The sequence below is a fragment of the Leuciscus leuciscus genome (genome assembly GCF_965113295.1).
Source record: "Leuciscus leuciscus genome assembly, chromosome: 23".
NCBI classification, from domain to species: domain Eukaryota; kingdom Metazoa; phylum Chordata; class Actinopteri; order Cypriniformes; family Leuciscidae; genus Leuciscus; species Leuciscus leuciscus.
In genome coordinates, this window is record NC_138747.1 from 10,922,234 (window position 1) to 10,950,051 (window position 27,818).

At 36.0% G+C, this 27,818-nt stretch overlaps 1 protein-coding gene across 2 annotated transcripts; it reads left to right on the forward strand.

Moving 5' to 3' along the window:
* Nucleotides 1-763: 763 nt before the first annotated feature.
* phf2 (PHD finger protein 2) lies at nt 764-27,150 on the forward strand. 2 transcript variants are annotated; one of them, XM_082155007.1, is made up of 22 exons: nt 764-1,417; nt 7,583-7,668; nt 8,641-8,755; nt 9,011-9,171; nt 9,314-9,455; nt 9,690-9,876; nt 10,241-10,403; nt 10,483-10,570; nt 11,441-11,547; nt 12,803-12,894; nt 12,993-13,082; nt 13,248-13,586; nt 14,450-14,569; nt 15,315-15,430; nt 15,593-15,771; nt 16,549-16,616; nt 17,180-17,349; nt 20,148-20,425; nt 22,401-22,496; nt 22,581-22,690; nt 24,309-24,603; nt 24,812-27,150. In XM_082155007.1, the coding sequence occupies exons 1-22, from the start codon at nt 1,320-1,322 to the stop codon at nt 24,898-24,900; spliced, it is 3,189 nt and encodes a 1,062-aa protein (XP_082011133.1). In that variant the 5' UTR covers nt 764-1,319; the 3' UTR covers nt 24,901-27,150. The 2 variants fall into 2 exon arrangements, with proteins under 2 accessions (XP_082011133.1, XP_082011132.1); XM_082155006.1 differs by having other exon boundaries at nt 765-1,417; nt 20,127-20,425.
* The last annotated feature ends 668 nt before the right edge of the window (nt 27,151-27,818 follow it).

Consider the following 27,818-nt stretch of genomic DNA (forward strand, 5'->3'; position numbering starts at 1 on the left):
TTTGGTGGTCAGTCATATTGCCAGTCTGCCAAATAGAATAAAAAAAATTAAAAATGTAAATGTATTTTACCAACACTTTAGTGTATTTAGATGAAACATGCATCACTGTGACCATGCTCTGAGTGTACCTGAGCAAAATGTTTAAATATTCTTATGACATTTGATTAATTTGCCTTGAGTCTCTTTGGATCCCTTTGTTGGCCATATTGCCTGGTGGACAATTTTATGTTCTTTAATTCTTAATTCTTTTTTTAAACATCGCCAGTATAAAGCAGAAATTTTAAATATTCCAAATGATTTGCTTGTAGCACACTGATAATTACATAGTGAGTGAACAGGATATATCTCAGTTATAGCTTTGTAATGTTTGGCTATATTTAAAATAATAATAATAAAAAAAACTTACCTTGTATATGTAATTGGCACAATTCCTCAATGTATATATTAGTTGCAATTATAAAACTTCATGCATTTTTTTATAGAAGCAAAATGCATGTGTGTATGTATGTACGTACGTACGTACATACATACATACATACATACACATTTTATATTTACATAAAAGTAAATTATTTTAAGTAAATTATGATCATATATATATAATACATATCATATATATATTATACATATCATAATTTACTTTAATTTACTTCTCACTTTAACTTATATTAAAAAAATTCATATATATATCGTATTCTTCAAAAAAAAAAAAAAAAATTATGCATTACGTTTCACAACTTAATTAGTCATGTACTCACTTGTTTTAGTTTGCACTACGCCGTTTATCTATCTATAGCTCAAAATATGAACCTTGTCAAAAAATTTGAACTAACTCTGTTCTTTTAATCTTCTCTCGTCTGTGCCATAACTGCATGAGACCTTATTAACGTGTCACAGACTCTGCTGCAGCTGGTTCGACGGTTGGCTGGAGATCCCTGAAGGTGGATTTTCGTCTTTCTATCGTCCCGGGAAACCCGGAGAAGCAGCCGCAGCGTTTAATGAGCTCCATTCATCTGGACCAGCATGACCGAGGCGATTTTTCCCGTCTTGCAGACTGACGTAACAATATTACAATGAAAGGATGCATTTTCTTGGGCTTTATGAAAGTCTCCGCGCTCGTATAGTCACCAGGGGGCATGCACACGTCAATGCAGCGCGGGAAACATTTTAACATCGTAACATTGTAACGTCGGATCGGGGGAACGTTCGAATGGACGTAGGAGCAGCTCCGCGGATCTTCATATCGCTGTAGTTTGTGTTACGGGAGGTTCCTGCTGCCCCCATCCATCTCTCCGGCTGTTGTTGTGAATTGATCTAACATGGCGACTGTACCCGTGTATTGCATCTGCAGATTACCTTACGACGTAACCCAGTTTATGATCGAATGCGACGCCTGCAAAGACTGGTTTCATGGCAGGTAACCGCAATATTTCGTTCAACTATTTAAGTGTGGATTTGGATGGAAGCGTTTTGCTCCCGTGCGCACATTTTGTATTGCTCTGAAGAGCGAGGGCCGCTTGAAGAAGAAGGCGGAGTTATATTTAGCTGGCTCGGTTGACACATTTTTGTGAACTGTACAAAAAGATTAGCTTAATCGTAAAGCCATTTCGATGTATTTTCTACGATGTGAGCTCGATCTGCGTGCATCGCACGCTTTGGTTGCGTCTCAGACTGGACGTTGTCGTAGTAGTGAGCCGTGGGTGTCTGCGAACACGAATGGCTTTTCTTTTACACATTTTTTACGGTCCTTTATGCGCCGTATTCGTCCAGATTTGCTCCTATATCAGTGCTTTAACTGGCTTTGAATTGTGTGAAAACTGTCCCTGTCCTTTCTGGTGTCTGCTGGAAGAATAATAGGCTTCATATGAGCCAGACATTGCAGATTTAGAGCTGCTCTGCACATTTTAACATGTATGACATCTAGCCATTATCACAGACTGTATTCATCATGATCAAAACCAGTAAGTTCAGATTTATTCGCCGTATAGGTTCCGTGAAGCATCACTGACAGCAGCATGTAGTCGTAGCAAATGAGTTCAACTCGATCCAATAATGGGAGTCTATCTGTAGTCTGTTATTATTCGATTTCATCTTAAATTTCCCCCGCTAATCATTTTGTATTGTTAGCGTGAGTGAAACTTGCGTGAACAAAGGTTTAAAATTCTATTTTGTAAATGTAAACAAAGAACAAGCGTTCCAGTTCACTGACTGATACATTTACGCGCGTTTAATTTTAACCCTTTAATGAGCCCAGTGATTGTTTCAGTTCCAACGTTCAATTTATGCGGTCAAGAATATGATAATTAGCTACACGACGACTGTTATCGTTTAACGATCTAAACAGAGTGACCGTTTAACATACAACGCGTTGTAATCATGTGTCTCGTTTTCAGGCTGAGTATGCGGTTACTGCATATTCAAATGTATAAGGGATTGTTTGAATTGACACTATAATGTGTTTGTTTGCAATGTTTCTGTTGGAGTGAATGAGATTTTACCGCCCTCGGTGATTTTAAACGTCTGTGTGACCTCTATAAAGAGAGGGTAGGGCGACTGTGACATCCGATGAAGGGAAACCAGTTATGGCTTTAAAGTGTGTACACTGATGTTAACACTGATAATTCTGTATTAAGCTGTTTATGGCAGTGTTAACTTGTCTGAAAAATATTTTCAGTCGTTGAGTGACATTACAATATTGTAGCAGTTGCTAACTGATAGTTGATTGTCTTTAAGCATTTACCAATACAAAATGTGTGTGCAGAATCTGATTATTCTGATCTTATATCCGTAGTTAGTTCTGCTTTTTTATGCTTGCTAGTTCTAAAACACTGATGATCACACAACTTTAGAATAAAAAAAAAAGTTATCTATTACAGTTATTTAGCTTACTTAAGGTGGTTTACAATAGTTTATCTGTAACACTATACAATAAGATTTCATTAGTTAATGTAATAACTAATGAACAAAACATTTGTTACAGTATTTATTCATCTTTGTTAATGTTAGTTAAAAATAGTCGTTCATTGTTCATGTTAGTTGTTCACAGTGCATTAACTAATGTTACCAAACACAACTTTTGATTTTAATAATGTATTAATAAATGTTGACATTAACATTCATTTAGATTAATAAATGCTCTAGATTAAGTCTTGTACATTCTTAAAGAGATAGTTCACACTAAAATAAAAGTTCTGTCATCATTTACTCACCCTCAAGTTGTCCCAAACCTGAATGAGTTCACTTAATCTGCTGAACACAAAAGAAGAAATTTTGAAGAATGTTTTTAACCAAACAGTTTCTGGTCCACCATTGACTTCCATAGTATTTGTTTTTTCATACAAATTCATTTTTGGGTGAACTATCCCTTTAATTCATGTTAACTAAAGTAGTTAACTAATGTTAACTGTAGACCAGCAATGGAATAATGATATTTATAAAAATGAACCTTAAGTTCCATGCATCTTACATTTAAACTGGTCACTATTCAAATTGATAATATTATTATTATAAATCAATATTACAACTTTGACTGCTGCAATTAACCATGACAAGTTTAAATTGCAGCATTCCTAGAATTATCATTGATATATTTTGTCTTACAAAATGCATTCTGATGTTTATCAGCACTGGGTAATATGCAGAATCTGCTCCCACAGAACTTCACAGAAAGCTCAGCAGATTTTCGTAGAACTGGAACGCCTGTCATTTGGTTACACACATCCCCCGCCCTTTGCATGTTTGTTTATTAAATATTTTGGTTAATTTGATGATGCTTTCAGCTACTGATAAGAGTGCAGCTCCATTTGACATGTTTGACTGCATTTAAATCCGTTCCACGGAATTCTGCTGATAAGCAGAATTTTGTTTTAACAGGTTTTTATCAAAATGACCTGACGATTAAAAAATATTAGCCATAAAGTGACTTCCAGCTGGCCATTTGTAGGAATAACTCTTTGTAAGGAACAAGTATCAGGGTTCCCAATATCAAAACCTGGAACTTGTGTTTTCCAGGCCTGTAAAAGTCATGAGAATTAATATATGAATACACATGCTTCTAGTTTTCTGTGCACTATATTTCATTGGCTAAATACTGCTTGTTGTGTGTAGAAGCATATGTAGAGTAAACTTGCTCACAAGGCATAATGATCATTTATTATAAAATGATTCATTTTTTTTTTTTTTATGATTTTTGAAGGACTGGAAACTAATAGAAAATTGAATTCACAGAAATTTGTAGGTCAAAAAGTTTGGGAACACTGTAAGGTTACACTGCCTGTTAAAGTGCATGTGAACTCTGTAACCTCGCTTTTTACCTCACTTTCCCCCCCGTAGCAGCCATGGGATCTAAACCAAAATCCTGCTTTTGGAATTTTTAACCACAAGGCTATTTTTAAGTCATTCTTTTGATTTTAGAAACCGCTTTTGTAATCCGATCACGAGCATCACCACCAAAGATTTTAATAAGTTCCACTTCCACACTATTATTATAACTTCCTTTTGTTTCCTGAATTGATCATTCTACATTTATATATGTTTTATAAATGTTTAATCCGTTCCAAAAAGTGCCTCTATGATCAGCATGCATTTCCATCAAAGGTAAACATGTTGATATAGTGATTTCTGCAAGCATACTGAAGCATACTGGCCTGTGAACAGAAATGAAGACATTTTTTAACACTGCTGTGTGCAACTCACCTCCTGACCACATGCCGCTCTTTGTGGTGTGGGCGTGTGCTCTCCACTCTTCAGGTGGTAATGAATGACATCATTCCCTTCTTTCACAGGGCAGGATGCCAGCTACAAGTGGCGCATCAGATCCTGATAGAGATTTGTCCCATTAATGATGATATCTAGTCTGTGACAGAGCAGCTTTGGCATATTGCACAAGTTTATTAAATATGTTATAATAATACTCTCTTATTGCACCTGCAGGTTAATTCTTTCTTTAGAAAGAATCATTTAGAGCTGCCATAATGTTGTATATTCCTTCATGCTTTTGTTGTTGTTGTATTTATTGATTTAATCTGTCATGACAGTGTGTAATTACATTGTCCCAGAGTGAAAATCCAGTTAATTCTTCCCACCTCAAGGACATTTTCTTGACTTTGAGCGGTGTGACTCGAGCAGTATTTAAAGACTAGTTATCATTACGCTGTTGATCATGTTACTTTCTTGTTATTCAGACACTAAATAGAATATGACTGCATTAAAGGTACTTAAGGTGTTGTTGTTGCTTTTAACAAGAGGCTTTTCTAGAAGTGGCTATATCCGGAAAGTGGTTTTGAGACTTTCTTTTCAGGACGGTCAACGCTTAACATACAAAATGGCCCCGTAAATAAACATTATCATCATGCAGCGTATCCTTTGCAGGCGGTTGTTCAACGATTTAGGGTCTATTGTGCCAGCACAACAAGACATGTTGTATTGAATGTAATTTCACAGAGAGACAAGCTGTGTGTATTCTGTCTTAAAGGAACAGTTCACACAAAAAGTGTTTACTCACCGTCATGCGGTTCAAACCGAAATGCTTCTTTTCATTTCTGTGGAACACACAAAGACATTTCACACTCTTTTCCAAGTAATATAGGACATATGTTTTATTTTACAGTTTTGTTGTTGGTGTTGTTTTTTGGATTTTGACCACTGTTGTCTCTGTAAATTATTGTTGCATGAACATTCTTCAAATGCTATCTTTTTGTTGTTGTTTTTTAAAGAAAAATAGCAAATTCAGTTTTGCATCATATTTTAAAATATCTTCAAATTGAAAACCATTATTTTTCACAATATTGCTGTTTTAACTGGCACGATTAATTAATATATATATTTTTTTATCAACATTGAGTTCCATCAAAAACATGTTGTGTATGCACATTAAATGATTGTTTTTTTCGATGGAACACAAAAGGATTTTTTTAAAAAGCACTCTTCACCTTTTCCAAGTAATGTAGCGCATGCTGTACGAACTATTTAGGCTACAGTATTTTTGGTGCTTTTTGTATCTTGACCGCTGTGGTCTCTTTAAATTGTTGCATGACAATTCGTCAAATATTCTCCTTTTGTGTTCTTTGATAGTAAAAATGGCAGATGGGTTTTGGAATGACATGACGGTGAATTAATAACTACAAACAAATGTATTTTGTTGTGTAAACTGCTCCTTTAAATCAACAAGGGATTGGCCCCTTTTTGGCAGTGTGCAGATACTCATGATAAGGATTAGCCGAGGAGAGATGAAGAACATGGAAGGGTGTATTTCACTGCTAATCCTGATGCACGAGTGGGCGGTTTGACCCTTCACACCCACATGCTCTCTTTGTTGTCCTGAGGCTCAGTGAGACTTGGCTCCTTTCACTTTTGCGTTGATTCAAGGGTGCTGACACCACCCACCATCTGAGTGGACAGCATGTGTGATATTCATAAGGCTGCACGTAGTAGTTATACCACGCTGGAGGAGAGCCCATAATGGACACTCCCAATTCAATATTTCCTCATGACCCGTGAGCAGCTCCTCCTAATGGCTGGAATGTGTTCTAGATGCATCGGGTTTATATTATTATAGGAAGAACATTTGCACTGCAGATGGGGTGACAAAAATGCATACAGTGCCTATAAAGAGTATTCAGGTTCTTAGAGGTTTTTCATTTATGGTTCATTTACAGCGCTGAATTAAGTTTGTTGTTGTATTTGTGCCACTGATCAGACTCATTGTCAATGACTCATTGTCATTTCAATTTCTAAAAAAGATTTTTGATTTTATATTCATCCTCTTTAATATGACACGCTAGTGCACTCAATTGGGTTCATAAGACATATACATAGTTAAATGACTGGAGATCACTTGGGTGTCAACAAGTGACCACTGACAACTCTAAAGGAGTTACAAATTGAAGAGACTGTGATTACAGCAGTGCTTCAACAGCTTTATGGGACAGTGGTAAAGAGAAAGCCACTATTAAAAATGTCACATGACATCTTGGCTGTAGCTTTGCCAGAAGGCATGTGGTCGACTCTGAAGCCAGCTGGACTGAGGTTGAGCTTGTTGGCCATCAGACTACACGCCATATTTGGCTTACGCTGAACATTGTGCATCATCAAAAATGCACCATTTCCACCATGCAGGACTGGATTATGGACCGGGCCGGTTCCCTGAGGCATTGGACTGCCAGGGGCCACCGAAACCTCAGGACGTGTGGCCCGAGACTGCGAAACAAAGCTGTCTAACCACTAGGGCTTCAATAAGGGGCAGCCATGGGCAGGAAAGGTGCCAGATGTGCAAAGCTGACAGAGACTTGTCTACACCAAGTCTGTAATATTTGGAAAAATGTCATCTGTTAACTTTCCAATTCCGAATATTTCATCAGAATTCACGACTTGTTTTGAATGGTCGTCAGTGGAGAGTAATTCTATTAGAATTTGAATACGTATATAGGCACTGTGTATTGCAAATTAGTTTTACAGAACCGTGATTAACCAGGTTTAATTTGCTGTAACTCAATGCTGATTGCAGCTGTGCTATTTTAATAATATTGCAATGGATCTATAGAAAAAAAATAGATGCACATTATTTGTTTACCGTATGTTACAGCTGCGTGGGAGTGGATGAAGATGAAGCACCAGATATTGACATCTATCACTGTCCTAACTGTGAAAAAACCCACGGCAAATCCACCTGTGAGTATCTTTCCTTCATACTGTGAAGTGTCGAATTAGGGTTGTACTAAATTGTCTTGTTATATATTAATTCATAAGTAGTATTTTTATTTTATATCATATTTGACAAATACAGTAATGCATTGTATAAACTATCCTTTAAAAGTTGGGGTCAGTAAGATAAAAAAATAGTACTTTAATTAGTAAGGATGTAATAAATTGAACAAAAGTGACAGTAATGACATTTATCATGTTACAAAATATTATTTTTTCAAATAAATGCTATTCTTTAGAACTTTCTATTCATCAAAGAATCCCGGGAAATAATTAAAAAAGTTAATTAGCTTTATTAATTATAAAGTTAATTAAATACATTTAAATTTTCATATTTAATTATTCGATTTCATAATTTTCAGTATCATTTTTGTACAGACTTTGAGATTACTATCAAAAACATGGTACATAATATGCATATAAGTTGTAAATAAAACAAAGATTAGTAGAGTATGTTGTACAAGAAAATATACTATTTTAGTCTTTCTACTTCAAAATTTCATGTTTCGTTCAATGTGTTACTTGCCATTTCTTTGCAATTAATTATCCAGTTTACTAACATTTTCTGAGTTAAAATCGGTTCTACATCAATTTTGTATCAGTCCAACCCTATAATGAATGAAAACAAGTTTTAGATACGTGATAATTTCTTTGCAACCAAAGTAGTCTTGTCCCATTACCAAGATTACCAACTAAATACCATATAATATTCATGAAAATAATGTAATTTAAAATGAAAGAGAACTACATAGTTTTGGTTCCAAACCAAACCATCATGTTTATGTTCAAGTATTCTTATGCATCTATGCTTTTGTTTCTGCAGTTAGCAATTTTTTTTCTGTATTAAGAAACTAGTAGCATCAAGAAAGAGTATTGTGATTTATGCTCACTATGTGTGAATTTGATTTGGTTGTTTTCTTCTGTTTATAATTTTAACAGTGAAAAAGAAAAAGAGCTGGAATAAGCACGACACGGGGCAAAGCGGAGACGTCAGACCGGTTCAGAACGGCAGTCAGGTGTTCATAAAAGAGCTGCGCAGCAGGACTTTCCCCAGGTATAGTACACATGTATTTATGCACCTTTGTGGAGATCATCCCAGTCCAGTGTGAAGAATTTAAAGGGCCAGTGCTCCTGATAATGCCCAAGTCTTTCAGTTTATCCAGTGTCCAGAAGATGGCGCCCCATGATCAGCTTTGCTAATGCTCTGAACTTTTCCACCAGACATGTGAAAAAGATTCCAGTATGATGTCTTGGAGAGATTGTGTTGGTGACTGTAGGTAACATGCTTACTGTGTATTTTCCACCGCAGTTCAGAAGATGTAGTGGTCAAGCTGTCTGGAAGTCAGTTGACATTGGACTACCTTGAGGAGAATGGTTTCAATGAGCCAATTCTCATCCAGAAGAAAGATGGGCTGGGGATGGCCATGCCTGCACCCACATTCTACGTCAGTGACGTGGAAAACTATGTTGGTAAGTGAATTTAGGTAATATATGTTGTTGATTAGAATCTATTAATATTAATGCAATTTGCTGATAGTGAAAGTATAACAAAACTAAGTGTTCCTCCATTTTCCCTCTCAGGAATGTAATTGTCTACTTTTTTCATTCAAAGGGCCTGATGTTCTTGTGGATGTTGTTGATGTAACCAAACAAACTAACAGCAAGATGAAGTTAAAAGAGTTTGTTGATTTTTACTACAGCACAAACAGAAAGAAAGTATTAAATGTAATCAACTTGGAGTTTTCAGACACAAGGTAAGCAGTCCTATAAAAAGTTGCATAGGGATATAGCAAAACTTGATACTGCAAAACCTAATACACTAAAGCACTTATTGACATAAATATCAGCAAATTGAATGTAAACATGGCATATAGCCTCAAGTTTTTCTCAATTAAATAAAAATGTCTGTATAATAATGTGTCATGGGTGTTTTTTTTATAAGTGTGTCATTTGGAGAATATTTACTATTGTTCCCTTTATTTCTATAGAATGGCCACTATTGTTGAGAGTCCGCAGATAGTTCGGAAGTTGTCCTGGGTTGACAACTACTGGCCTGATGATGCATTGTTGGGGAAGCCCCAAGTGTCCAAATATTGTCTCATCTGTGTGAAAGACAGCTACACAGACTTCCACATTGAGTGTGGAGGTGCCTCTGTGTGGTATCACGTACTTAAGGTGACTCCTTCATATCTATTTATATCTCAATGCTACTTATTTCTATGACAATAAAACATTTCAAAGTATTTTAAGCTTACCATATTTTTTGTACAGAAAAAGTGTTGTATTTTAAAATAATATATATATATATATATATATATATATATATATATATTTTTTTTTTTTTATATGGTGTGAAGTAAAACAAACGTAGTAATTTTTTGAGTAACAAATGTATATAGCAATCAACAACAAAGAACAAAGTACATAATATTCATTTGTGTTATATGATTCTCTAGAATACTCCAGTCATCGCATTCTGTGGTCATATATTGTTGTATAGTGGATGTTGAACTGTATATTTGACCTGTGTATTGTATAGGGAGAGAAAATCTTCTTTCTGATCAAGCCCACCTCTGCCAACCTTTCTCTGTATGAGCGCTGGAGTTCCTCATCCAACCACAGCGAGATGTTTTTTGCTGACCAAGTGGACAAGTGTTACAAGTGCACACTTAAACAAGGGCAAACTCTTTTCATTCCATCAGGTGAGACATTAGGGTGCCAGAATTAAATAAAAAATGAAGCTCTAAGCTCTAACGTTTCTTTGTTTTTATTTAACGGCAGGATGGATTAATGCAATACTGACTCCTGTGGACTGCTTAGCCTTCTCCGGGCATTTTGTCCACAGTCTGAGCGTAGAGATGCAAATGAGGTCAGTGATCTGCTTCTTTTTCCTTTAAGACAAGCTTTGTATGTGCATTTCTATAGGTTCCCATAATGCAGTGTGATCTCAGTGATAAAAAATCCATCCAAGATGGTGCACAAAGTTAGAATTTTTTCAAAAAATGTAGTCAATGCTCAAATGTATCCATAAAATATAGTTACATATAATTAAAAATGTTTGTGTATTCCCTGTATTCTGATGCATTGTTCGATTAGCAACATCTCATTAGGTTTTGGAACAGAACTGTAGTGTACTGAAGCATGCTATTTAAAAAAAGTATATATATATATATATATATATATATACTGTGTGTATATACTGTATATATAATACAATAGGTACAGAGGGTTTGGTGCATACTGTAGGATTAGCAACATCTCATTAGGTTTTGTAACAGAACTGTAGTGTACTGAAGCATGCCATTTAAAATGTTTTATATATATATATATATATATATATATATATATATATATAAAAAAAATATATATATATATATATATATAAAAAAAATATATATATATATAATACAATTGGTACAGAGGGTTTGGTGCATACTGTAGGACTATTATGTGGGATTATAAAGGCCTAATGTCTTTGGCTGTTGCCATTTTAAATGTTATTACATGCTGTTTGCCATGCAGTGACAACTGGAGGATGGTGATGCAATTGAAGCATTCAAGCGTTAAACCTTCGCTGTTCTATTCTTGGCACTTACAAGCCTCTGTAGCAATGAAAAGAAAGAAGGGAAGTCAAGAGCATATGCTTTTGCCTTCTGAAGTGCATTTCTCACATCTGTGAGACCACGATTTCCTCTCAAGGCACACTTTTCAGTAATCCTCCCTTTGCTTCTCCACTCAGAGCATATGAGGTGGAAAAAAGACTCAAAGTTGCCAGCCTCACTCCTTTTCCAAACTTCGAAACAGCATGTTGGTATGTGGGGAAGTACTACCTGGAGCGGTTTAAAGGTGAGCGAATAATATAAATAAATATAATCTGTTAAAAAAGTGTGTTTTTACGTGGCTTGTTTGTAGGTATTGTAGTTTCACAAAACTCACAAGTGAAAAAGAGCAAAGTGTCCGTTTCACTGCAACCATTTACGTTTGCAAACATAAATCATTCGCAGCAAAATTCCCCTGTGTGACTCCCCTGAAATGGCTTCAAAGGTTTTGCTTTCGAAAATTGCCTCTCCATCCTGCTAGATGGAGATTTATCCGTAATAGTGAACTTTGGGACTGGAAATAAAAAGATCTAATGTCGTAAGGTAGACTCAAATGACTTCCTTCTCGCTCGCTTCGTGCGTGATCCTGGAAGAGGCCTGCTGAGCAGATGAGGAGGGTCTGGATGCCCGGCGTATTATTGCAGTCATTACATCGGTGCATCGCGGAGTTCACAGATGATTAGCTTCAAAAGGCAGAATCACTTGCTCCATTACAACCTGGTGTTTAAACTCCCCTCATCTGGCCTTGGACTGCGTGTTTATATTTCCACCATTTTCCCCCCGTCACGTTACTTAATTTTGCCAGATTGCTGTAGCGCGCACATTGCAAAAAGGACCGCTGTTGGTCTCCAAGCTATCTGATGTTCAGATGGGGGAATCAGCTTTCAAGGTCATCTTTTCAAGGGTTCAACTCTCGTGTGTGACTTCAGGTAGAGGAAAAAAAGACCTTGGCTCCAGGCCCAGCAGGCCGACTGGGCCACCGCCAGCTCTATTGCTTCCCTTCTCGTTTCACTGTTTCAGCTTTCACTTTATGTTCATGTTATTCATTTAAATGCAGTGTGGAATATATTTCCTGTAGTGGCTGTGTATCCAGTCCAATGTAATCAATGTTGAAACTGGCGCTCCAAAAAACCGCCCATGACTGCACATGACTGTTTTTAGGCCCCTCTGGATTGAAGTAATCAGTTTGATATATGAATGGCCTTTGTTATTGAACAGTAATGGGTCAGGTTGAAAATGTAGTCCATTTTTATCTGCCAGTGCCCCCCCACCCCCCACTTCTTTCGGTGAGTTTCATGCTCTGAGCATTTCTGACAGGCCGACCACGGTCTTAGGCATTGCTGTTAATGATTTAAGGAAAGTTAGGCCTTTCATCAATTTGCCTATTTAGAAAACAGCCCTTTCTAGAGAGGATCTTATGTTACTAATAGGGCACTAGTTGAGTGTTTGGATCCAGATGGGAATAATGGACTCTGATGCAAAATTTCCTAAACATTTTGCAGGTTTACATAAGGCGAACAAGCAGCCACCTCCTTACTTGGTACATGGTGCCAAAATTGTCAATGGAGCATTCAGATCGTGGACTAAAAAACAGGTAAATATTTGATTCGACATTTTCGATATTCTGTAGTTTCACTGATTTAAATTATAGGTATGTCGACCGTGACTCTCGTCTTTTGTCTTTTTCCAAAGGCTCTTTTAGAGCATGAGGACGAGCTTCCAGAAAACATGAAGCCAGCACAGCTCATTAAAGACCTTGCCAAAGAGATTCGGATTTCTGAGGTGACACACTGCGAAGTTGTTGGAGACTTTTGTTGGATGTCTTTACTCTCATCTATTCAGATATGATCTTGATTTTTATTATGTAGAATGTTTCTGCACATGTTCAATCAGCTATTGCCAGAATCGGTAATGGTTGACAACTTCTTCACTGTGTCTTTAACTCAGAATGCAACAAAAGCCATAAAGAGCGAACCCAGCAACTCAAAGCCCCCAGCCGAGGAACCCCCGTCTGCTCCATCAGAACCAGAAGAGCCCACGTCCCCCGCACACATCTCCTCTCCGCCACGAGATAAGCCAGCTAGGAAGAAAGCCACAAAGCCACCCAAACCACCCAAAATGCCCAAGGCACCCAAACCACCGAAAGAACCCAAAATAAAAGAAGGTGGCAAAAAAAAAGGGAAGAAAGCAAAAGAAGGTATTTTACCTGAGAAAAAGCCCTCGAGTCTGGCAGCTCTTGAATCCCATGCAAAGGACATCCTGAACAAGATGGACCAGCCCAAAAAAGTAAAGTTTTTTTCATTCATATAATATTCAATATATATTATGTTTATGTGTATGAAATTACTTAAAAGGGTGGATTATAATTTCCACTGAACATCCATCAAAATGTTTAATACAAGAAGTAAAATGCAATAAGAAATCTTGATTAAAAAATATGCACATAAACAGCCATATTTTCCTACATACACTACCGTTTAAAAGTCTGGGATTGGTAAATTTTTTTACGATTTTGAAAGAAGGCTGCATTTATTTGTTCAAAATACTTTTTTTTATAATTTTTTTATGTAATACATTTATTTTAATTTATTTAATACTTTTTTATAATAATTTATATATTTGTAATTTTATTTTTTTATATATTTTAAAATAATATGGCAAAGCTGAATTTTCAGCATCCGTCTTCAGTGTCATATGATCCTTCAGAAATCATTGTAATATAATGATTGGGTGCTCTGTAAACATTTCTTATTATCATCAATGTTGAAAACAGTTTAATATTTTAATGGAAACAATGATCTTTTTTTCATTTGATGAATAGAAAGTTTAAAAGAGCAGCATTTAATGCATCCTTGCTTAATAAATGTATTTATTTCTTTAAAAAATTGAATCTTACTTACCTCAAATATTTTTTACTAAAGCATTTTTAATAAATGGAAAATGCCACATAGAGACTTCCAGGAACATTTATGAATTATTTTTTTATCTATTAATTAAAATGATCTGAACATAAACGAAATATGATACTGCATGTGCAAAATCATTGTGAATAAAATCACTGTAAATATATCACCCTGCTCTAGAACTGTCAGTATGCACTTCTATCCATAAAAAAAACAAAACATTTTATTGTCTCTCACATTACACAGCTGTTAAAGACTGGGATGAGTATTATGGAGAAAGAGACGAGTAAACCGAATGACGTTGCAAAGTTTGAGATGATTCGAGAGCATAATAAGAACAAGACGGAGGCCAAATGGAAATATAAGGTACGTTTGTTAAGTTTACAATGTAAGGACACAATTGTAATGAATAACCTTGTGTAATGCAAACGTAATGATTTCCTCCATAGCAACATAGATCAGTGCTAGAGAGAGGCTTTGAAAATCCACGCAAATAATATCAAACCCCGACAAGTTGAAAAGTAGCAAGCAGGGCTTTGGGATCATCCAGAAAGTGATTTACACGTTTTAGATCAAAGCAATCAGCAGAAATAACTCTGCGGCTCAGTCACTCTCTCTGTTCTGGGATCATCAAAGCAGCAGAACCCCTTTACCCAGCCTCAGAGTTTACCAAATGCTATAATGCTATGTCATATCCCAGACATGCCAGCTAAGTATTTACATATGCCTTCATTTCTACTATCAAAATGAGTGTGTTGTGTCGTTATTGTTGGATAACATGGGATGGCTTTTGTAGGAAAAGCTTAATTCTGGTGAACGGAAGGCATTACAGGGCTTACGTTCAAGGGGGAAAATTCAATGCCAAACAGCCCAGGAATGTTTGTAGTTGCTCCAAGTCTCCTGATCCGAGTGCTCCTTTGCCGCTCGGCAAACATTTGCAGATGGAGAGAAGTCTCTTCTAGATAGTCTTCAAGGTCATCAGCCGCAATGGCTTCAGTCTTTGACGTCTGATCACAGTGGACGCGGCTGACAGCGAAGACCCGAGAAGTGAATGAGATGGGAAGAGTTTCAAAGTACTGACGGTTGTTTGGTGTTTCTTTTCATCTTGCAGAACAGCAAACCTGATTCGTTATTGAAAATGGAAGAAGAGCACAAGTTTGACAAAAGTCTACTCAGCCATAAAGACAATAAATTTGCATTTTCATTGTCGAATAAGAAGTTGCTGGGGTAAGTACAGTATTAAAGTTAAAATTTCAGACATGCATTATTAAATAGGCCTATGTTAATACATATTTTGATATGATCGACAGCCCTAATTTTGAGCAATTTTATGTCTGTGTTGTCTCTTCTGTCAATCCAACTAATGTTCTTTTCATCTGGTTCCCTCAGATCAAAGATGCTCAAGACCCAGACCAATTCAAGTGTTTTTGGCTCAATACAGAATATTAAGGAAGAAAAGCCCAAGCCTGTGAGAGACGAGTATGAGTACGTCTCTGATGAGGGGGAGCTTAAGATCGACGAATTCCCAATCAGGAGGAAAAAGAACGCAGTCAAGAGAGACTTTTCCTGTAAGGCTTCATGATATGCGATCTGGGCCAGGGTGATTTTCTGATTAAATAAAACATAATTTGAAAGCAAAAATTATTATATACTTTATAATCAGACCCAGATGGAATCAGTAGACTTCTGTTAAATTTATTATACTGATTTTGGGCGACAAAATGATTTAAACTAGTATTTGAAAGTATGATAAAATTAGTCAAACTCTATAATAAACAAACACACAGGGGGTGGGGTCCAAAATTAAGATTTTGCAATATCTGCCAATGATTTTTACTTAAGATATTTACTTTAGATATTCCTTATTGGCCATGAAACTGTTTTTCATTATTATTTTAATAATTGTAATAGTTAAAATTTTTGTCCAAATAACAGTAGAATTGTTTAGCTTTTTTATGATTTATGAATATTGAATTAGTAGCAAACAGCTCAGGTCAAAGTGTTACAGATATACAGACACAAGGAATATTTCACATGTGTCACCACATCAAATCCTAGATAAACCTCTGATAGTAAAGTTGCAGTTGCATTTCCTAATAGTTACTGGCCACCATGCATTTAATTTAATGAGTTTTGCTTGTATTTGGCAGTGTTTGTTTGGTCCCTGGGTGGCGCATATGTAGAAATGTGTGAGTGACAGGCATTCAGATTATGTTGAAATCCGTGGCCACTGATTCCATGTGAGCCTGCCTATATTAGACACACTGGTCTTTTAACTGATTAACAATAAATCTTTCATTTCATGCTATGTGAGAATAATCTTGAACATCTGATGTTATTTACAGTTTTATCAAACATCAAAGAGCCCATTCTGCCATCGAAAAAGCCAAAGCTACTACCGTCGGACACGAAGGTAAGCGTCAACTCCATTTATAGTGCTGGTCCAGTGTTATTTAACAGAACATCCATAGTATTTCTCTTTAATCAGACAGTGGTAAAAACATTAAAAGACTGATTTTGTCAGTAAACAGGAAGAAATTAGGACAAAATTCAAATTTTTTCATGAAGTAGCTGATTAATTCCTTCTGGATGCATTTAAAACATAGCAGCGCTGATGTTCCCGGCTTGCGATAATTCACCCATAATGTTCCGACTTAAACCAACATACGGCACAAATCAAAGAGAGCGAGCTGCAAGACGGAGCCAAATATCACCTCAAAACTGATGAAGGAAATAGCTGTGGACTGAATCAAATGAGAGCAAGAAAGTTAATCATGACAGAGGCCCGCAGGCGAACTATGTGAGGGGTTACAAAAGGCTACAGGATATACCAAATAAAAAACTCACAAACCTAAGAAAAATCCTGTCTATAGAATGAATATTGCTCATGCAATTCGTTCAGCTTCTTGTGTGTATTTTGATACATTTACATTATGTACTTCATGTCAGTTTTTTCCCCCCCCATTGTTATTTCAGAATCCAGATTCATCAGATGAAGAATCGCTCCACATAGACACGGAGGCCAAGACAGAGGTCAAAGGTCGTAACTCCAAGGTCTCTAAGAAGAAAGGGGGCAGTTCAGCCGGGATTCTGGATCTCCTACAGGCCAGCAAACAAGTGGGCGGCATTGACTACAGTAACAACAGGTATGCACATTGTTATCCATATCCTGGTGTCTGAAAGGCATGAGTTAGCCAAGTCAATTAATAAGGCTGAATAGGTTATTTACTTTTATTTTAGTTTTCGCTTTAATATTTAAAAAAATAATAATTTTGAGATGCAACTTCTCCTAAAGAATACTTTGGAATGCTGAGACTATCAGGATGGTAAACGGTTTCCGAGAAACATCCTCTCTAGTCTAGGGCAGCATCGACTTTAATATAAAATTTCATAACATAATCCATAGCCTTTTGTTTTTGAGCAGACTTTGATAGTTTTGTGAAATAAAAATAAAAAATCCTAGATATTTATTCTATATTTTTGTTGATTTGAATATTCGATTTTTTAAATGCGTATATACATGTAGATGAACATCTTTGGTTAAAACAGTTTTAAAATACATGGCTTGAGACCTACCTCACATTCTGTTCAATACTGTTTTACTCCGTCCGTCTGTTTTTGAATGCAATAATGTGTCTTGTGGGAAAAATCGTGACTAGTATCTGGTGTACATGACCCTAAACTAGTGTAATTATACAAGGCTTCCTTAAGCAACTAGTTGTTTAGACAATCCATCGACTGGTCATTTGTGCACATCCCTAGTTCATACATTTTCATGATTCATGTGGTATGTTTTGTACATTACACACGCTAATGTGGCAGAGTATGTATTATGGATATGTTTTGTGTTTGGCTGAGGGCCATACATACAATTTATATGATGAAGCATGTTCCTGACCCTTAAAGAATTAAAACACGTCATATTTCTAGCTTAACTGTTAGTTCTCAAATTTCACACTGTAAACACATCGAGCGCAGGCGTTTCTTCATCTGTTGAACAATGGCTAAAGTAATAGTTTGCACGGTTCTTTATAAGCAGTTTACATGTGCTGCCATTATTTGTTTAATCCCTCTACACTATTAATTTGTCAAATACAGCAAAAGCTTTAGGCCATTCCTCTTCATTTTACTGTTTGCTGTTTTGGGCACATTTTTGATGGTCTATTTCCACTGCGCTGAAAGCTGCAAATCAGCTCAAACACAAAATGAGAAGGAAAACATGGTTAAAATATGTTAATTTCTCAAATTATTTTTTTGTGCTTTTAAACCTGACATATGACTGCAGGATTGTGGGGAGGAAATGCCTCCAGTCAGTTGCGACCACATTAAACAAGCTCTTGACTCATTGTTCCACCTCACTGGTTAATCACTTAATAGGTGGTAATCTGCACGGGCTAAATCTGTATTTTTCTGCTTGTTACCTCAAGCTTGGAAGCAGATGTGGACACAATGGTCTTAGTTTACACGGTAGAATCTTCTTGTGACATGAAAGAGATTTATATGATGAGGAAATTCACTTTTTATGGGGAATGAATGTTTAGTGACAGGTAAGTTAGAAAGGCAAGAGGGAGATGTGCAGATTGGTGGTTTATTGAATGAGCAGATGTGATTATAAGACAGAACAGGTTCAGTTTTGGTTGAATGAAGGTTCAGTGTGAATGAAAGCAGAGATGTTAATGCAGGTAATTTGGTTTGCCTTTTGATTACACACCTTGGATTGAATCTTGACTAGGATTTTCAAGTTCGTTTTCCAGGCCCACCCATTAGCTTTACATGTTCAGTTGATTAAATATGCCGGAGATGTAAACAAGTCCTCATGACATTGCCATACATCAGCTGCAGTGGAAAAGCTCTTTGGCCATGATTGACATCAACCATTTCTATGGTGGGTTAAAGGTGATGTGTAATGTTTTGAATATTAAAATGTAATACTGTAATAAGTAAAATATTTCAATATTGTATAAAACTCTTTTTTTAATTTACTATTTTTAATATGCACAGTCGACTATAAGTAAACTATTAGTATTTCCTTGAAAACTGTTTCCATCCTATTTTTATGCAGATTTTGGGATATCCAGTGTTCTTTTAGAATTAATTTATACTGTTATAGTATTTATCAACATTTTAAATTCCTTTTTATTTTTATATTTTCAGTTTTTATTAGAAATTTTAGTTTAGTTTCCAGTCATTTTTTATGTGCTTTTTTTATATTTATATTTAGTTTTAATTTAAATTAGATTCAGTTTTAGTTATTCTACTACTTTAACTTAAACTTATTTTATTTCAGTGACTTGCCAAGAAAACAATTCTAATTTCCTAATATTTTTTTAATATTTATATTTGATTTTTTTCATCATTATTTCAATTAATAAAAAAAAAATGTTTAGTTAATAACAACCCAACATTTTTGAGTGGATATTGCAAAATTTTTTGGATTGAAACACTAAGATGCAAATAAAAATTTAATCATGCAACTAAAATGTACATATTTGCATGCATTTTTTTAATTCAGCAAGTAAACATGAGAATTAGTTGCAATTGAAAAACATTTACTTAATATTAAATTGATAAATGTGCCTCAAGTCATGTGACTGAATAATTTGGCCTGGAAATACTGCTTTATTTGCTAATAGCTTTTCATGATATTCAGAGTTTTAGTATAAATTAGATTTGCAGCTTGGAAATGTATATCTATCATCATTAACCTGACCAGTGGCGTCTGCTTGGGACTGTTCATCTGGGAAATCTTTCTGCTACACTAGTGGTGCAAAAATTACACACTTCACCTTTAAGTGTCCATCTCCATTCTCATTGCTCCCCATCACCCGACTCACTTCCTAAAATTTCGAATCGCTTCTCATTCCCACTGACACTTGGAGTAATGTGCGTGTGTGTTGTGTATTTCTCATTGATGGACTTACAGTCAGCCACCTGCATCCCCCAGCACACAGGAGGCCATCCAGGGCATGTTGTCCATGGCTAACCTGCAGTCATCAGACTCTTGTCTGCAACCATCCTGGAGCAATAGCCAAGCTAAGAACAACTCTCACAGCAGCTCAGCCAGCAAGAAGCCGAGCGGCGCAGCCGGAGCAGGAGGGAACAGCAAGCGACCAGCCAAACGCTTGCCCAAAAAGACGCAAAAGAGCAGCAGCGTGGACAGTTCGGACATGTTCGATGATGACCAGGACCACATGGATGCATGCTTTAAGGATTCTGATTATGGTAAGTTCTTCAAACGGATTCTTTTACTGTGCTTAAAGCGATCGTTCACCCCCAAAAATAAGTAATATCTTCTGGGGAACACAAAAGATATTTAGAAAAATGTCATTTGTCAAAAAAAATTCATACTCCATGAAAGGGGTTTAATGTTGTTTGAACCCCAAAATGCAGAAGTAGTTTAGTCATACAGGTTTGAATCAGGGCTGCATGATGCTGAAAAAGATTTTGATATGCGATAACCCGTAAAATAATGTGATATGCGATACAATGCTTTAAGTATAAAACAGAAATTGAATAATCAAATGTAAAAATAAAACACTGCTTAGTCTTTACTGTATGAATCAAATATATACTGATTCTTATTAAAGCTACAAAAGTTATTCAGCCAAGAGCAGTGAGTGATTTTCTCTTTGTCTTTTGTTCCTGACCCCAGTTATTGCAAGCTATAGCGATATATACATTTGAGATATTTCGGTAATTTCGATATATTGTGCAGCCCTTTTAGCAGTTAATCCGTGAATCACATGCGTGCCGAACCGTGGGGCCTGATCCGTACGGATCAACTGCAATCCGTTCCACCCCTAATTAACATTAATGGCACAGACAGCAGCGTTTATATTAGTCGCACAGATCCAGTTTACTGTTACAAATGTGTTTTCTATCTCAACTGCTTATGTTCACTTAAGACAAACTGATAGTGTTTTTACTTGAATACTCACCAAAACATGCATTTTGACATAATTGTATGTGTATTTGGCCATAAGCTGCAGAAGAGAACTGAATTCGGGATTGCACGCTGTCCGAGAGGCGGCTTTGTGTGCATAAGAGTACGGCATTATGTTCTTTTCCGTTGCTTTTTGTGCTTAATAATAACTCTTTTTGACATTGGACACTATTTTCTGCTATCTGTGTCGACCTATCTGGGCTTTTCTTAACTTTTTGAAGTATTAAAGTCATTCAGTTATCGCATGCCATTGCGATATGCATAGCGATTTGTACATCCCCGATATTTCGATAATTTAGATATATCGTGCAGCCCTAGTTTGAATGACATGAGGGTGAGGAAATGATGACAGTTTTCATTTGTGGGTGAGCTATCCCTTTAAGAACCCATTTGGAGAACAGATTGTAGTCCTCTCGTACCTTCATCTTGGATAGCTTGTTTGCACTATTATCTAGACCAATTAGTTCCTCTGAGACGATTTGTCAAGGATGTTTCGTGATGACTTGGAATTGCCCAGGTGTCCTTAGAGCAAAGCAAAACAGTGTAAATCTGCTCTATCAACGTTCTGATTAGAGTTTGATTTTGACTTAAGGGTTCTCATTCACGGCACAGTTGACAGGCGTGTTTACTCTCAGCTAGAACTTTTCAATCCCCCTTTTTGAATGGTCTCTTTTATAGCTTTTGTGAACCCCTTCCAAGAACAGCAAGACCATTAGAAGCCTGTTAATAATCCATTAGCATGAGTTTTAAACTGTTGTTTTAAATGCTTTTTGATCTGATACCCTAATTAGTCATTACTAGCACGCACATTCCCGTTTGGACTCACACTAAGAGAGCGTTTTATCAGGCACACAAGCATTCCTCCTTTCTGTAAACATTTCTTTTTTCTTTTTCTTGATAATTTAATTGTTGGAAATTGCGTGTTCCTGAGTGGTTGAGTTCAAAGAAGCTAGGTGCATGCAGGATGAGGCAGGGCAAGGAACAGCTGCCATGCATCTGTGTCACGCTAACATCCTGTCCAATGAGAAAATACTTAGCACTGTAGTTTATGGAGTGCAAAAATAGGGTGGTTTCTCATGTATAAGCTGTTTAAAAGTAATGTGCTTCGACATATTTACATTGCTTTCTTTAATGACTTTAGACCAAACATATAGCACTCCAAGACAAAGAGAAGTTCCAGTGGAAACTAAAATGGTGGAATCTGTAGAATTAGCTAACTTTTGCCTCCTTTAATCTTCTTTTTTTGTTTTTCAGTTTATCCATCTCTGGAATCTGAAGAGGACAACCCAATTTTCAAATCGAGATCGAAAAAAAGGAAAAATACAGATGACACTCCTTATAGTCCAACAGGTAGTGTCGAAGTCTACAATTTCAGGTGGGAGTCGGACTATAATGTAAATGTAATCACATGGGATGATATTCATACTGTTGCAGCACGAGTTGGGCCCACTGTACCACGACAGGAGAGACCAGCTCGGGAGGGGGCACGCGTGGCGTCCATAGAGACAGGACTGGCAGCTGCGGCAGCTAAATTGTCTCATCAGGTTAACGCTTTAAGCTCATAATGAAGCGGTTCATTCAATGCAATGCCCAAATGTTTACATATCAATTTAAAAACATTACAATAATATTAAAATACTTCTAAATTAAGCATATTCTAGGGATGCACAATTAATTTAAATAAAGCTGAAATCAGCTTAGTGTGATTATCAAGTCGCAGAGGCTTGAAATGAATTAAATACATGCAGAGTGAAACGCATCTCTGCATCTGTTCTGAGTTTGGGTCACTTATAATGTGCATTAGGGAACATAACATGCACAAACCATCTTCCCGAACTTGTAATGAGAAGCGCTTATAAACCAGCTATTGTCAACAAAAGAGAAGCTGTGGTTTTCTGCCAAAATAAAACCTCAATTGGTTTAACATTTGAAAATAAAGAAATTAAGACAGCCAGTTCAGTTCCGTTCAGTATATATATGTCACAATAGTATCATTTTGAATTTTGTTTAATATTTTTTAATTAGTTATAAAAGTAATAATTAAAAATAATAATATATTTTATCATTTTATACTCAAATAAAATACAATTTCGTGAGCTTAGAATTATAAGGTTCTATCTCCACTTTTGGTCGAAATTGAGTTTTTGACATAATCTGATCCATTAGGTCTTTATTAATGCCTGTGTGGTGTTATTTTTGTAAAAAAAAAAAAAAAAATTGTAGTTATTAATAATTAATCAAATAAAAAGGTTCTATCTCACAAAAACATAAACCGAGTTGGGATTATAAGGTTCTATCTCCAGTAGATTCAATATCCAATCAAAATCAAAAATCCAATCAAGCTGTGTGTTTGTATTATAAATATATAAATTGATTAAAATCAATGGTTATATACATTTATTCTTTGAAATGTGGGGTTTTATTTGTAAAAGTGGAGATAGAACCTTATAATTCCAAACAGAATCAGAGCTCTCAGAATTATAAGGTTCTATCTCCATTTGGGCCATCTTAAAAAATCCCATTTCCAAATGTGCCAGGATTTTGATATTCTATCCTCAAAGTACCTGTAGGGTGATGGTCTTGTTGAGCTATAATAGTAGATTATACTACATAACAGTTTTGCCAGCTGGGATGTAAAAACTTTGATGCTCAATATCTCAGAACTACCCTAAACGGAGATAGAACCTTATAATTCTAAGCTCACGATTTGTCAAATTTTGTAGCCTTACAAACTAGCGCAGGCAAACCAAATACATTTTTTTCAGAAAAATCGCAATTAGATTTTCCCAAAAAGTGTAGCCCCAGTAAATACTGAGGAAAACTATTTAATAAAAATGTTTTGGATGTCTCATTTGCATTTGCAAGGATTTTTATGTCAAATTAATAAATATTTAGGTCCTGCACTATTTAAGGTCGCACATTGATGGCGTTGTCCATGTGAACTCCTTTGTGTTTTGAAGCACAATATGCTCTTTGAATCATTTTCAAATCATGCTGGAGAACATGATCATCAGGTTTTTCCCAAACTTGTGGGAGTTCATGCAGTTCGAGTGTCATTACAGTTAAAGAAATTCTGAATCCTCTCTAATAGCTTCCATTTTCATAGAAACATCTGTAAGACTGATTTAGCTAAATGATCCCACTAACTAGTTCTTGCTACAGGAGGAGCAGAAGATTAAAAAGAAGAAAAAGAGTACCAAAAAGAAGCCCGTGGCTGTAGAGGAGCCTCACAAACTCTCTCAGGACAGCAGCTCTCCAGAACCCACCCCAGACTCTGAGACCAACCTGGCCGACCACGAGTACAGCACTGGAACGGGCAAAACCCCCGGCGGCTCGCAACCCATGGCCCCCGGAGTCTTCCTCAGTCAGAGGCGGCCTTCATCATCGTCATCATCTCAGAACACCTCATCTGTCCCGCCAGCAAAAGTCGAACGTGGGAACTCGACGGACGCCAAAGGTGATTTTGGCCAAAACATAAATAGGATGATCTTGTGATGAGTATTAATTCATGTTTAAAGGTTTGTTTATGTTGCACTGGCCAATCTGAGAGTCGCAATTTCAGCACCATTAATCATTTATTGACACAGCTGTGGCTTAATAATGTATTGATGCGAAAGGATGTTGTTGTCGCATATGCTAACCATTTCGCTTTGTCTCGCCCACAGCCAAGCGGCTAAAGAAAGGAATGGCAACGGCCAAACAGAGACTCGGAAAAATCTTAAAGATTCATCGTAACGGCAAGCTCCTGCTGTAACATGGACAATGGGTGACTCAGACTTTCTCCTGATGTTTATGGACCCGTGGACTGATCCCTCCCTCCCCCCCCTCGATGAGCCGGGATGAGAGCAGCAAGGACTGAAACGGACGGGAAAGCGAACAGGATCCCACAAGTTTTCAATTTCTAAGAAGAACATAGCTCAGATAGGTTTTTGCCTCTTCTTTTACTTTATAACTTTCAGATACTAAAAATGTACAGAATACCTGCTATTAATATTTTGTAAGAAGAATTTGTCTTGTTTTACTATGGCTATCAGTTTATCAGGGGTTGCTAATATATTATAAGATACAGTACATAGCAGTCATTCCAAGACAAAGAAAGTATCCCTTGCATGTATTCCAGTTGCATGCATTGTTTTGGGAGGGAAAGGGTTAGTGGAAGGTTGCAAACAAGAAGGTCATTACTGCTTTTTGGATGTGGCTTATCATTATTATTAATATTTTTTTCTTTCTTTTGTATTGTTTTTTTTTTACAAGTATTACTAAAGAGATGATTTTTACTAACTGCCTGGGTGATTTTAAAATCCCCCATTTGGAATTTACTTTCTTTAAAAAAACATTTTTATATGCATTACCTACACGGGACAGCTGAAAAAGTACTTTTCTGTTTGCTAAGCACTATCACAGATAATATTTATTGATCTAATATAATTGTACATGTCATAGGTAGCTTGAGAAAAGCCAGAAGGCACTTACAAAACATCAGTGAAGCACAAATATGAACTCATATTGTTAGTAATGTTGTCTCAACAGCTACTATAAAATGACAACTGTAGTTTTTTTATTTTATTACAAATATAGGAAATTTTTGTTTTTGTGGGGAAAAACATTAAACATGCATATCGATAACAAACCATATTTCCACTTAATTACATGGTTAAAATATATTATTTCCCCTTGTTCTAACAATTCAGTGTATCACATGAAATACAATATCACAACTAAACTTTTACTGAATTGTTACCACATCTTTGACATTTTTATTTATATTTTGTTTTGTCATTTCTAGACATTGATACTACAATCAGATTTACATCATCCTGTTTTTTGCATTATTTTATTGTTTGACAATGTAGCTCTTATTACGGTTCCATTATACGTTACAAAACACTTGCCAAAAGCAACGAAACACTACATAAATGGGATCTCTAGCACTGATGATAAGCCTCATCCATGACATTTCACTACATGGGGATACTTTCTCTCTTCTTTTTGTTTCACAGGCAGCACCAATTACCCTAGAATGAAATATGCATTTATATTGCTTCACAGTACAGTATGTAGAATGTAGCCTGTATATAGCTTTTTAAATTACTACTTTTTGTATCCTTTTTTCCTTAATACTTCATTATACATTTTTACTAGTTTTTGCTAATTACAAACAAAAATATATATAAAGATATAGAAATAGTCATTACCTTTTTCATTTTTTTTGTTAGATACACAATAGCTGTACTTTTTTAACCATTGTTTTGTTTTCATTTCATTTTGTTACATTAGACAAAAGGTGTTGCCTGGAGAACAAAATACACAGTGTAACATTTATTCTCATATGGCCTTACATGCAGAAAACCATGTGTATTATGATTCATTTATGATGGGGGATAAGGAAAAAAAAATCAACGTTTCTACGACCAGCCTGACATTTGAGCTAAAATACCCCTGATGGATTTTAAAAGTTATTTTACTAGCACCTTGTGAAGTGTTTTCTGTGTCAGTGATGTAATTTATTAATGTTTGTAGCCTTTTATACTTGTATAATTCTTAAGAGGTTTTGTTTTAAATCGTTTATCAGTCTGTGAGCCCCTTAGGACACTTCTATCATTAACATTGGGCAATAGTTCCTTTTTTTTTTTTTTTTTTTTGTCTTAGCAAAATTTGTCTTCATTGTTTTCATCAAATCAAGTGCAACTGCTCTCATCAATACGAAATGTTACATTATTACTGTTATTATTATTATTATTAAGCAGCTATTTTAAAAATCCATACCATCATGCCATGAGTTTTATTTTGGTAATAGAGTATGTACATTCTTAACCAGGTTTACTGTGCTCATAAATTGCAGTGTTTTAGTTACCAATGTAAATCTTGTATCCACCTTTCCGAATCGAAACAATGGAACTATTTCAGGTTTTTATTTGTACAAAATGTGTGTTGCTTTGTTGTGGTTTATTTTTATATGTTCAAACAATTAAATGCATCCACTGTTTCATGGCAGTGAATGATACTTTTGTAGTAGTGCACTCTGTTTTCTGACTCACAAAAGATGTTTTGAATTAACATCCATGTCATGTGTTTGCAGAAATGCCTTATTTTCTTGCCGTTTATATTTAACCTTTTGTATTAGGATTTATTGCCCCATGCATATTTTGTTTTTCTATATGCAATGAATTGCTCATTATGTATATGAAGTCTGTTCCCATGCCATAATGGCACACAAAAGTCAGTTTTGGTAACATGTTCTTCCACCATTCATATGGAATGGCAGGGCTACACACGTTCCCTGGAACATGCTGTGGTAATTACTTTTAAATGGGCTCATGCTACTGTACCATTCAGGTCTGATGCCCTGGAGAAACTCTCCACTCGCACACAATCCCCCCATTTAGAACCACATTGTCCACTGGGAGCCGAGCTGCACTTTTTGCTTTTGTTCTTTAATACACAGCTAAAGCCAAAACACCAGCGAGTCCAGCCGGCGGCTCCGACCAAATCATTTTCATGAACCAAGCCAAGGTCAACACTGTTAATATCTATTCGTGTTGCCGGACTCTGACGTATAGTTCAAATATAGTCTGAGCGTTATTTGAAACGGTGTATGTGTAAGGGGACGTGTGTAGTATACTACTGACCTTATGATATCTTTGCTCTGTGTAAATTATCTTTGTGTTTTTT